This window comes from Cyprinodon variegatus, unplaced genomic scaffold (assembly GCF_000732505.1).
Source record: "Cyprinodon variegatus isolate N-32 unplaced genomic scaffold, C_variegatus-1.0 Scaffold47, whole genome shotgun sequence".
Taxonomy (NCBI): domain Eukaryota; kingdom Metazoa; phylum Chordata; class Actinopteri; order Cyprinodontiformes; family Cyprinodontidae; genus Cyprinodon; species Cyprinodon variegatus.
This window is the reverse complement of record NW_015150500.1, coordinates 1,644,950-1,657,400: the sequence shown is the minus strand read 5'-3', so window position 1 is coordinate 1,657,400 and position 12,451 is coordinate 1,644,950. Positions and strand designations below refer to the sequence as shown.

The 12,451-nt window shown below is 37.3% G+C and overlaps 1 protein-coding gene across 2 annotated transcripts in view; it reads right to left on the bottom strand.

Annotated features, from left to right (window-relative positions):
• Positions 1–11,226, bottom strand: part of LOC107082137 (zinc finger protein 385A-like) — a 43,675-nt gene extending 32,449 nt beyond the window's left edge. The window contains exon 1 of one of the 2 annotated variants that reach the window (XM_015370651.1): positions 10,800–11,226. In XM_015370651.1, the coding sequence (XP_015226137.1) occupies positions 10,800–10,812 (13 nt within the window). In that variant the 5' untranslated portion in view covers positions 10,813–11,226. Of the gene's footprint in view, positions 1–2,771; positions 3,175–10,799 lie in introns of those variants that run through there. The other variant, XM_015370653.1, reaches the window with a different exon arrangement.
• Between the last annotated feature and the right edge of the window lie 1,225 nt (positions 11,227–12,451).

The window sequence follows — 12,451 nt, the reverse complement described above, 5'->3', positions numbered from 1 at the left end:
GGTTTGACGAGCCATGATGCAAGCAAGAAGTTTTACATACTGCTGAGTGGGATCTTTGCATCAGTGTGGAGGAAGCCTTGGCTCCGTTTTAAATAAATAAGAACCCCTGGGTCTAAAATATTCATCACAAAAAGAAAAAAAAATCACACAGGAGTTGCTAAAGCAAGCTCCGTGCTCCACTGCATCGTGGGATTCAGCTGTGGCACACATTTCTCAATCTAAACTTCTGCATATCCTTTTAATAAAAAAAAATAAAAAATAGATGCATGAGGATGCTTTAGCAGAATGACAGATAATGAAGAACGATGGTGTAAATAGAGATGTAGATGGCTTGTACTCATCTCTCCATCTTTGCAGTTAGTTCTATTGATGCTATTTTGGTGCCTGTGTCAAATTCTCATACTAAAAGGAAAGCAACACAGTCTGGGAGCTCTCGCCTACACATGTTGTCAGGTTCATGAGTTTGTGTGTTCAGTGTTTATAATACATGTAGAGTTAAAGCCTCCACACCAGGAAAGAGATTACCACAAGCTGGAGCTTAAAGTCAGATCACAGGAAGACCCCAGCGCGGCTGGGAGATGGCAAATATTTAGTCAGCAAACACCTTCATTGAATAAGGTCACTGCAGTTAAATCTACTGAGAAGCCACAAGTTCTAGCCATTATTATTGTTATTAGTGATGTGACAAGACAAGACATTGGAAATGCAATATTTTTAGTGATCACAAAAATGAAGACTTTACTAAAATGTGGGGATGCTTTTAGTATAAAGCAGGACATGAAATTCTGTTCTTACAAAGTCCAGATGTGATTTAGGGAAACATGAGAAAAATTAAAAGTTAAAAATTATATTTTTGCAATGATTGGTAAGGTTTTCCTGAAATTGTTTCATTTATATCTTTTAGTTTAAGATGTTGTTTACAGTGAAGGTAAAACAGTTTTAAATGACCTTACTGTCCCTGGATCAGCTATCAGTCAGGACAGGACAACAAAAAAGACCCTAAACACAGCACACTGCAGCTGGAATATCTGGTTAGTATTGGGTACATCTTGCATCCGTTTCAAGTACTCGGTATAGCTAAGGTAATTTATAACACAGATGCCTTCTCTTCCAAAAAATTCCACCCTCCTTTAGATGAAATCTACCAAAGCTCTTTTGAGTGCGCTTATCATAATAGAAATAGACTTTGTGTCATAGTGGTTACAACCATTACCATTTACAGATCCAGTCTCTCACTAGTCATCCTCATAAAATATAGCCAATTAGAACCCCTTTTTAAAATATGAATTTATGTTAGTTCCTGCTTCTTGAAAAAATAATCAGTTATAATTAACATTTGCTAAAATTAGAGTGTAAATGGCATAAATCAAAAATATGTTAAAACTATCATTTTCAATAAAAATGACTCCATGGATGTCACAAAATGACAAAAACTGCAGAAGTATGAAATGCATCAAAAAGGCCAGCAATGCTTTCCATGTTACGCTCTTAAAAAAGAATCCTGCTCTAACTTAAATTAATCGCTTTATTTTGTAACAGTTGAATTGCTTCATCCCACTTCATTCACTAATTTTATCCTCTTTCAAGTTACATCATCATGAACAACTTAAGTTGCTTATAATGAACTTGATAACAATTTTGCAGAAATTAACTTAAGATTTAGCCGTGTCAGGGTGCAGCAACAACTGTTTTTTTTTTTTCTCCAAGGTTTCATTATTTTCTTAAAGCCTCAGATGTAGACAACTAGAAAAAGGAAAATAATATTGGAAATCAAGAGGTATATATTATTATGAGAAAAATCTTTGACCTTTTATTATTGATGTCGTTAACATCAATGTGATCGCCTATCAGGCAAACACTAGATTTTACAGCATTTTTTTCTTTAGTATTTGTTACAATTCAAAAACAATTTAGGTGCCATTTTTGGGGAAATTTCCATGCTAATCCTATTTAAATCTCACAATAAATACTCAGCAGTACCATAAAATAATCTCATGTTGCATTATGCAGACTCTCTGTTTGCGCCCATAAGGATTACCTATCCTCAGCTTGTAGAATATCAAAGAAGTTCCAATGGCTAGTAATTTGACCCATTTTATGAATATGCTACATAACTATCATTGGAACAACAGAAAGCACTGTGAGACTTTAAAATGGGTATAGATCTCACATCTCAGTTTGTCCTAGGAATCATTTAGCATAGAACGATTACAGCTGTAATTCACTCTGTTCTTATGAATTCGCTTTTTCTCAACACCAACGTAGAAATGCCCTCACTACATATATATATAAATATATATATGATATGACATCTATCAAAATGTCATATTCCTTCAATTTAGAACCACATTAAACCAGTATCTATTCACCATAAATTAGGGAAACTGTCACCACCAACAAAGCAAAAAACAAGGGACATGGCTTTGGAAGGGGAGCTTCGTTCAAATTAAACTTTTTGTGAAGCTAAATTTTATGTCAGCACTTAACTGATAATAGGTCCTGTTTGTCTTACAGCAAATTTTCAGTACTTTTTTTCCCCCTACATTTTTGACTGAAAATAAATATTTTAATTTCACAAGAACTTTACCCCTGAATATAACATAACAACAGTCTCTCAAGTCTTTAAATTTTGTCCTCAAAATGTTGTAAACTGAGCTGGGTAAAACACTGAAAACCTGGAGGAAACATCCTGAAAGGAAGCTGTGTACCTATGAGAAGCCAACCGGGTCAATAGCATTTAACAGAATGAAAATTCCTCATAGCTGTCTTACCCAGGATCATTCTGAATCCTTCCACTTCTGTTTCCCTCGTTGTCTTCCTGTTTCCCTCCTTTACTCCTCAGTCTGCTACAGGGATGACTAAAATCTTTGACGCCCTACATTTCTGACTCAAAAAACTCCAGACGGAAAAATCCTTTCAACATCACAACTTTCACTTTTTTAGCCCTTGCTCCTCTCTTTGTTCTCCTTGTCCTAACAAGAAGCACCCTCTTCCTCTGATCTCGACTCAGCTCAGCCAGCTGTTGACAGAGGAGGAGAAAAAAAAACGGCAGCCAGAGCTGCAACACAACATGCACTGAAGCCTGTAATTTATTCACTGTGATGCATTCATTCCAGCAGGAGGAAGACCAGAGAGATGGAGGCTTGCTTCACAGGATGAACCTCTGCACTACAGCAGGCATCTCTCTGTCTCATCCTCATATTTTGGGGTTGGGTATAACCTAAAGGCACCTTGCATTCCCAAGCTGTGATTGGCTGGAGGATCAACCAATAAGACAAGCCATAGAAGAGCGTTTACTTGTGGTGTTTAAGTCAGGAGGCAGAGTGATAATGCGGCTGTCACTTCTGCTCTCTTTTTCTCTCTGTCACCTTCTCTTTGCTGTTTACTACTGGCTGTTTTTCATTCATGTTTCCTTGTCTCACTGCACAACCATCCAGCTATCAGTCATCTCTCAGGTACATTTATGTGTGGTCTGACAAAAAACAATTTCTCTATAACCTTGGATGCACCCACGATGTCTATCTGTCTTTAGACTCAGTAGGTTTGTTTGAGGAGAGAACAGAAAAAAGGAAGACACAAAGATCCAGCAGAGAATTACAGCTTCAGAGCATCAGTTAAACATTGTGCAGAGGTGAGGAGAGATTGAGGTTAATATGAACTGACTCCTGAATGGATACTTTGGGGAGGAAATGTGAAAGTTATAGTGAAACAGCAGGATGGAAAGAAACGCTCATAGCTGTTTGACAATCAAAGGCTGCAGAATTAGCTCAAACATTCATTGCATGAACATCTTTAGTAGCATATAGCAGAGCTATGTTGCCTAATAAAAGCACAATTCTTTACTAATTGATGTTTAAAGATTTCATGAAACACTTTCACATCAAATTAGGCTGTAAAAACCTTTAGCTTCAGGTAATATAAGACTTCTGCTGACAGCAAGAAATGTGACCTAGAATTGTAGATAAAACATTTCAACAGAATAACAAAATAACTAAGTGCCTTGCAACATAATTCACAGACCTTTTTCACAGTTTGTCATTTTACAACCATTGCCTTTAAACAATTTTATTTGCATTTAATGTCTCAAAGGTTTTTTTTTAAGAATATTGGTAAATAAATAATTGGTAAGAATAGATTTGTGGGATTTTTAAAGCAGGGCTGCATTATTAAATAATATCCCAATCTTTCCACATCTCACAATCGGTTGTTCAATTAATAATCTTAAAATGGACACAAAAGCAAACATAGACAGCTATTGCCGTCATCCTGAGCTAACAAGCCAGGAAGGGGATGATTGTAAGTCTGGAGGAGCTGCGTTTATTCAGAGCTCAAGTTGTTGAATCTGTTAAGAGTTATCAGTCATGCACTCTACAAATCTGCTTTTCTGCAAAAGACTTGCAAAAGCAAGCCATTATTGAACAAGAGAAATTAGAAGTTATGTTTGCTGTTTGCATTGAGCCATAAGGGAGAACAGCAAACATCTGCAATGACATCTTCTGATCAGATTTTAAGTGTGACTTTTGTTCAGCCGGAATACACAATCCCTGCTGTGAACATGGCTGGAGGTAGCATCATATTGTGGAAATGTGTCTTTAACAGAGACAGAAAATGAGCTAAATACAAAGCCATCCTAAAATCACCCATCAGATGCTGTGCATAAGACTTGAAGTGGAGATTAACCATCCTGCTGCAGTCACTCTGCCCCTGGCACTCCATTCACCAAAGCAAACCTTAACAAGGATATCGACCTGCATTTATACCATTTTATATCATTTTCCTTTCTTGTAACAAGTATATGCTACTTTGCAAAACATTTTAGGCCATTCAGTTCCTTCTTTTGAAAACCTTTGAAACCGTCATCTGTTTTAAGCTGGTGTGGATGGAGCTCATGAGTTAGTGTGATAAGGTTTCCTGATTAGTAGAGTCTTCCTGAATAATGCAGACAGGTGTATTGTTGTAGCCAATCGGCCAGGTGCTAATATGGCTGTCTGAGGGTGCAGGGTCAGGCACAGCATGACTTTAATGGATGTCGCCATGAGAGGATGAAACCAGACCTGTAAGCTCATGTTACAAACAACACTGCATTATTGTGGGAGAGTGTTTGTTTTCCTCTGTAGAGCCATAGCAAAGTTTTGTGAGTTTACCAAACTGTTTTTTATTAAAATGCATTACAGAGCTTTTCATTTACACAGCGTAAGACACTGTGGTCTCTGAAACTGTAATCATATTTTATTATTCAAATATATGCAGAGGCAAATGTCATGGTCTGAGAGAATCATCAAAGTTCTAATGGAAGCCCTTTTTGGTATTCTGAGGTGCACTTTATGTACTCTTTGTTCAAAATGTAATGAGAGTCTGAAAAGAATTCGAAGCTAAGGATTTAAAACTGTATGTTATGCAATAAAGTCTCAATATTACAGTAATATAAAGTAAAAAAAAAAGATTTTTAGATAACTTTAGGAACAATCAGATCATTTTTCAATTGATAGATTTCTCAGCTCAAATTAGAATTAGTGTACCCCGCAATAAACTGCACACATGGTTCATTAGTTTCAACTTGTATTAGAGGTGGGTAGTAACTATTTACATTTACCTGAGTAACTTTTTGAGAAAAATTCACTTTAAGGGGTGTTTGTGGTCCATTATGGTCTTTACTTTCACTTGATTAAGAATATGATGAGGTATCACTACTCCTAATTGAGTATAACATCTGGCTACCCTAATCATGCTAAATTGTAAATGGCTATATAATAGGGTTTTTTTTTTTAACTCAGGAGACTTGGCCAAAATGCTTTACACTACATTCAGTCATTCATCTATTAATACACACACGAGTAATCATCCTAAGTAACTTCACTCAATGAATTACCAAAATTGCACTAGAGAGACAAACACCTACAGTTAATATCTGAGATTCTATTTTTAACATCAGCTTCTTTGTTTTAACATTGTTTTCTATTTGCACATCCTGCCATGTCGATCACTGTGTCATGCTACAGGAAGTAACTAATCATATTCACACATACATACATGACATACTATCAGTAATGATTTGAGAGTTTTTATAACAAAAAATGTCTTGTTTCTTCAACTTGAAATTACTGTTTAAGTATTGAATATTATACATTTATTTCTATATCATTTTTAAAATTTGCTTATAACTGTATGTCTTTTAAATATACATAATGTTGATAACATTAAATCAATGTTATCATCAGTTACTCAGTACATAAGTAGCCTTTTTCCCAGTTAGTATCATGATCTTGGCACTAATGACTGGCTTAATTCCTCATTTCATTCACCTTTCTAACTCTGCCCGGTATCTCATTACTGCTCATCCGATCCACCTGCTCCTGCCTCTATTTAAGCTGCTTGCTACCAGTCACCAGTACCAGATTATTTCTCTTGAGCCAGTGGGGAGAGTGGGCCAGTGTTACCTTAGTGTTTCTGATTTCCTGGTCTGCCTCTCAACCATTTAGCCCTTCTGTTCCTGTCTGATCTGTTGTAACCTGCCATTTTCCAGTCTTCAGGACAGATTATTTGAGCCTTAAGTGAGAGTTTTCTAGCATGCCTGTTTGTATTCTGATTCTGATGTGTTTGCCTGAACTGTCTTCGGACTCCTGCTGAATTCTGCCTGTTAACCTAACATGGCACTGATTCCTCTCACAGACCAGGATTTTCCTTTAAAACCTCTTCGGACCTCTGCTTCTGAATCCTAAGGACGTCCTCCACATGGATTTAGCCCTCTGGATTATCCTGTCTTCCTTCTTCTGCTTGGATCTGATCTCTTCCTAGTTCTGTAGTCTTCTAGGCTTCAGCGTCTTGAAGTCTGTGTTCGGCAACCACTGGTTCTTGTCAACTGACCAGTTGGTATCAACCTCATTCTCTGGGCATGGAGTGAATGTTGGGATCTGCCACCTTTCTCCAGCAGAGAGCGCCCTGGGTCTCCTGAGCTGAAGCCACCTGCACACCTGAGGCTGATTCATCTCATCAGGAGATCAGCTACTTAAGCAGCGGCTTGACTTCTCTTCAGTGCCGGAGTGTTGACCAGTTTTGGTTAGCAGAACCTGAGCCTCAGCCTGACCATAGAATCTCTGTCTGCTCAAGAAAGTAACCCTGATTCTAATCTGCCTCTGTCTTCTCTGCCTCATAGGAAACCTGATCGAAGTCTGCAGCTCAGGTGGAGCTCATGTTTGGAAACCTGCCTGCCTGCCTGCCCAGAGAAGCCAAACCTGAAGATCCTCAGTCTAAATCTCCTCACTTGTTCTCAGGAGAGAACTTGGAGTACAATTCAAGGTCTGAATCTCGCTAGCCTGAAGCTAAGCTCTGCCGCTGCTAAGCTCTCTGCTGAACCCACAGTCTCTGGACCCAACCGGTTCCCTCTCTCCACCGATCAGTCTGAACCTCATCAGGTACAACTCAGAAACAAACTCTGCCAAGTCATCTTTGCTAGCTGGCTAACCAAACAATCCCTCTCTGCAGATAACTCTGTGAATCCAGTCCCGGACCTGAACCAGAACCTGTACAAACTATTTACTTTGTGTGTGTTAATCCAAATAAACTGTTGAACTTTTACTCAGTCTCCTGGGGTGTTCTGCATGTGGGTTTAATCACAGAGACCCATCATGACAGTGAACTAGTAAACCAGGTTATCGACTCACTCTCATAATCTTCCTCCATTTGAAGTATGTGTTCCCTAACCTGTATTTCCTTTCTGCAGAGATTCCTGCCATAGACGCCCTAGCCGCAGTTTCTTCAGTTCGTTTAAAACGCTTTTGATTAATCCCACTGTCTTTCTTGCCTTGAATACTGGGTCCTCTGTTACTCTTATTTTAGTAATTTATTTGATGGTTACTTTTAACTTTTATTTGAGTAAAAATATTATGAAGTAGGGCTATTCTTACTTGAGTACAATATTTGGTTACTCTACCCACCTCTGTTTTTTCTAAGGCTCTAGGTATTTTACTGAAAATCTAAACAACTCATCATTTTGATGCACAAAGGAAAGCACCAATGTATTTGTGATACCAATATATTACAAGAACATGCGATTGTATACTGGAGGTATTATAGGATTCTTGATATTGTTGTGATTTTATGATGATTTATGAATACAATTAGTAGAAATGTAATTACTAAATCATTATTTACTCAGCTGATCTTTGACTGATTGTTTTGTTTTTTCAAATATTTAGGTCTAACAAATAACAAACTGAAAAAAAATATCAAAGATTTAGGTCTAACAAATAACAAACTGAAAAAATATCAAAGAGGACAAAAACTTTTCATATCATATACTATTTCTAACACTTCTGATTCTAAGGACATTGTGAAAATGTGGCTGTCACAGTCATGTAAAAGGAATGTACATAGTAATGTGTAAAGATTTATTTGGGTGGTTTGGACAGTAGTACTATATGTTAAACAATATCCAAACATTCAAGATCAGAATGTAATAAATACATCTTGCCCTGAGCTGCGCAGTCAGGATTACGTTATTATAACCCCTGCCGTCCTTTCATTTCCTCAATCTGCCCCAAGAGGCTATAACTGTGTCAACAGTCTTGTTAAGCTAAATTTAGCTTTGGCTGTTAGCAGTGATTCCTGATGAGAGTCCAGCCAAAATTATATGATTTCTTCATTTGATGTGTAACTTCCAAAGAAACAGCCTTAAGCAAGAATTATTGTCAGTTACCAACAGGTTAAAGTACCTCATCTCTAACATGACCTGCTTAACATTTCTCATGTAACAAGCAGGTTTTAGTCTTTTGTATTTTCATTTTCTGAGGTAAAGAAAAACTGAATAACAGTTCAAGTTTATTTTAGGTTTTAAGCTGTCCTAACAACTTGTGTGTTTCATTTAATCAGATATTGGCATTTGTTTGTTTAAACTCTTGAAAAGATTGGATAATTGGTGATGAAAGACAAAAATCATGTAAAATAAAACCATTGAACATACATACACAATTGTAGGCTGCATATAAAACATTTCAACTTATGAACTTATGAGTACATAAAGACTGAGTGGATTGGGACATTTAAATGCATCCCAAACATGGATCATACTCCTAAAGATAGATTAATAGATACAAGGGTTGATCAATCAATTTAGCATTCCTGTTATCTTTTATATGAGTTTTTTTGTTTAATAAATAATGACAGCATGTAATTTGTAATTATATTGCATACACCTGAGGTAAGATTTAAATGAAGTTACTTTAAATAAAGATCATTTTTTTATAATTGACTGATAAATATAAAGGGTCTACGGTACTTTTCTTTTAGCCACGGTTGTACTGAAATTAAGTAAACAAAGCAGAAAATGAAATGATTAAACAGGAAGTGTTTTTTACATTAGTGAAGAAGATCAAGACGATACATAAAGACCAACAAGGACACTGGGTTGAAATTTTGGATGAAAGACTTTGGATTTATTTGTTTAAGACCTTAACCTCTTTTCCCCAAAAAATAATTTGAGAAAATATTTTTAAGTGCTTTTGAATTCTGTTTAATTCTGTGTAATAACAACATAAAACTGGAAATGCAAGAAATAGATACACAGAATATAAATTAATTGGATTAAAAACAAAGCCATTTAACAAGTCAATCACCTCTCCTTCTATAAGTGAACATTAGTTGCAATATTTTTGATTTCCATGCTTCTGACTACACACAATACTGTTGAATAAGAGATTTTCATGAAAACAAAAAATACACCTGACATTTAAAAAATACATAATAACTTTTTGAACTGAAAAAGATTCCTGGATGGGAGGTGAAACATCTTCAAACTTGGAAACAAAGTCCAGTGGATATTTTTTTTTACTTTTTTTGGAATGGACATGACTGTGACCTAGATGACCGAGAATCTTCACCAGTATAATAACTTTTTCACATTCTAAGTCTTCTAAGAACTCAGCCCTGCTTTCTTTTTCTTTTTAAATCCAAATATGTTTCATCAGAATCTGTTTTGTTTTGTTTTGTTATTTTACAAACTGATAACAGAGACTGATATCCCTATTTCCGTTGGGTTTTAGATTTTAGCCAACCAATACCTTTATCAGGCAGAATATAATCAAATCTCTAATTATTCATCTATTTTTTGTTGCCCTACTTTGTATTCACCCTTGCAAAGTCAAACATTTTTAGGATAAAATTTTGCTACCATTAGAGCTGGAGGTTTTTAAGAGTATGTAACAGCTTCACTTGTCTAGAAGATGGCAGTGTTGCCCTTTCCAAATAGTTTACACTTATTTAGACTAATAAATGTTAGTCAGTGCACATGAGTTTCCAAGCCTTAAAACATCTTTACAAAACAGTACTTTGACTAGGACATTTTACAAATGATACACTTTGATCCAAAAGACTACATCAAAGATGTGACTAAATGTTTCCCTCAGCTTTTGACCAACATTAAAAAAAAGCATTCCGACAGCATGACTCTCTCATTACCAATAAATAACTTGAAGCAAGTACTGAAACTTTCCTCTCTTCTTCCCTGTATCCCCCTCCTTTTGCCCATCGCTCCGTTCACTGCGTCATACCCCTTCATTAGAACAGGATTACGTGGACAGGCTTGTGTCATGTGATGCTGATTGCCCTAACTTTTATTTAAACATAAACATCTTCATCGCGTGAATTCAATGTCACTGGCTCTGTGGTTGTGTTTAAAAAAAAGCTATTATAAGAGGACCCCAGCTGATCTGTCCTCTCGGTTGTATTTGAAGTGATAGATGGACAGTTACTCCAACCTGTAGGTGCTTTTTCTTCCTATTTCTCAGAGCGCAGATTATCCTTACCTGAGCCCCACATTGGCTGTCTCAGTCCTTAACGTTGTTCAAACTGATTTAGATCCGTTCACCAAAAGCCCGAGGTCAGTGCATCAGCCAGCTTATAGTTGTATAGATACGTCTGCGTCGAGTGGAGCGAAGGAAGATTTCTCACGTTATTTTGGGGAGATAAATCATGTAGCGCTCAGCCACATGAATGCAGATCTTCCACCAGTCAGCTGGAGAACGTGGAGGGAAATGCTCAGTGCAGGCAGCCACATGCCTTCAGCGAAGCCGCATCAAACAACAAGCATATGCATGTTCATCTTCCCTATCTCCCTTTTACCCAATTTATCCTCCGTTTTTTAAATTTCAATCCCTTTACGGGTCTGGTTGTGTCCCCCCTTGTTTTGCCTTCATGCTATCACCTCCTTCCTGGGATTGAAGGAAACAAGTGCACAAGATTCCAGGCTAATTCTGCTTCTTAGGACTTGGGAACCTAATATGTGAGGACAACTGTGGAAGGGGAGGCAGAGGGAGAGAAAGAGAGAATGTGAGGGGAAGGAGGGGCAGGACAGAGGAGGGAAAACCCAGCAATGCATGGAAGATCAAAGGAAATAAGGATTGCAGACTAGGGGCTGTAGAGAAGCAGGAGGATGTCAAGCCACTAAAACCATACTCAAAAGATCCCACTAAATAAACTTAATCTATTTGAAATGGTCTATTCAACATGAAAATGGATGCAACTTTAATTAACTTTGAAAAGCAGAACATGAAGCAGGAATCTAAGTTAATCTAAAAAACAAGCATTATCAACAAATACACCCACGGGATCCGAATTAACACTGTTCCCACTGTAAGATACTGTGGAAGTTCAAACTTCCCATGTGTCAATTCCTCCTCTGTGCCAGTTAAGGTGTAGATTCAGATCAGATATCCGAAATGTGCTTGCAAGTGTCATTTTAAAGAGGAAGGCAAGTGCTGAGCAGAGGAGCAGGAGACGAGGGCCAAGGTGAAACTGACGCGTGGTGCAATGTCGAGTAAATGTCAGTCTAATTCTGATGTAGACGATGGCTGAGCTCCGCTCTGCCTGGTCAAAGGTACACAGCGGGAAGCAAATGTGTTATTGGGTTTAATCGTAGATAAACAGAAACAGATAATAATGACATTTTAGAGATAAGTTGCTTGAAGTGTGTAAACCAAACAGTAATGAAATGAGTGTCCTGTTCGATATGTCAGGATCCAGCTGCAGTTTTTAAGACCATTTTAACATATAACCTGCTTTTATTTCAGCCTCATGCTCTCACTTATATTCTAAATGTTTATTGAAAATACACAGAAAACAGACACGCCTGTATCTTCTGGTCGCCTGTCACATCTAGAGGTTAGGTTCAGGGACAGTAAGGAAGGACAGCAAACTGTAGCAGTAAGCACATTACATCAGAGGGGTAGGGTTACACACTAACACACAGACACACAAAATCTCCATCACCTAAAACACATTGCATGCACATGCATATATTTCTCAGATTTCCAATCAATTGCATAACTCTTCTCTAAACTTGACTGATGATATGTTTGAGAAAGTAAGCTCACAAATCCTTTTTCACAATGGCTACAAATACATTTTAGTATTTTTCTTTTCTCACATTAACACTCAGAGCCCTTAACAGCCAGGCCAG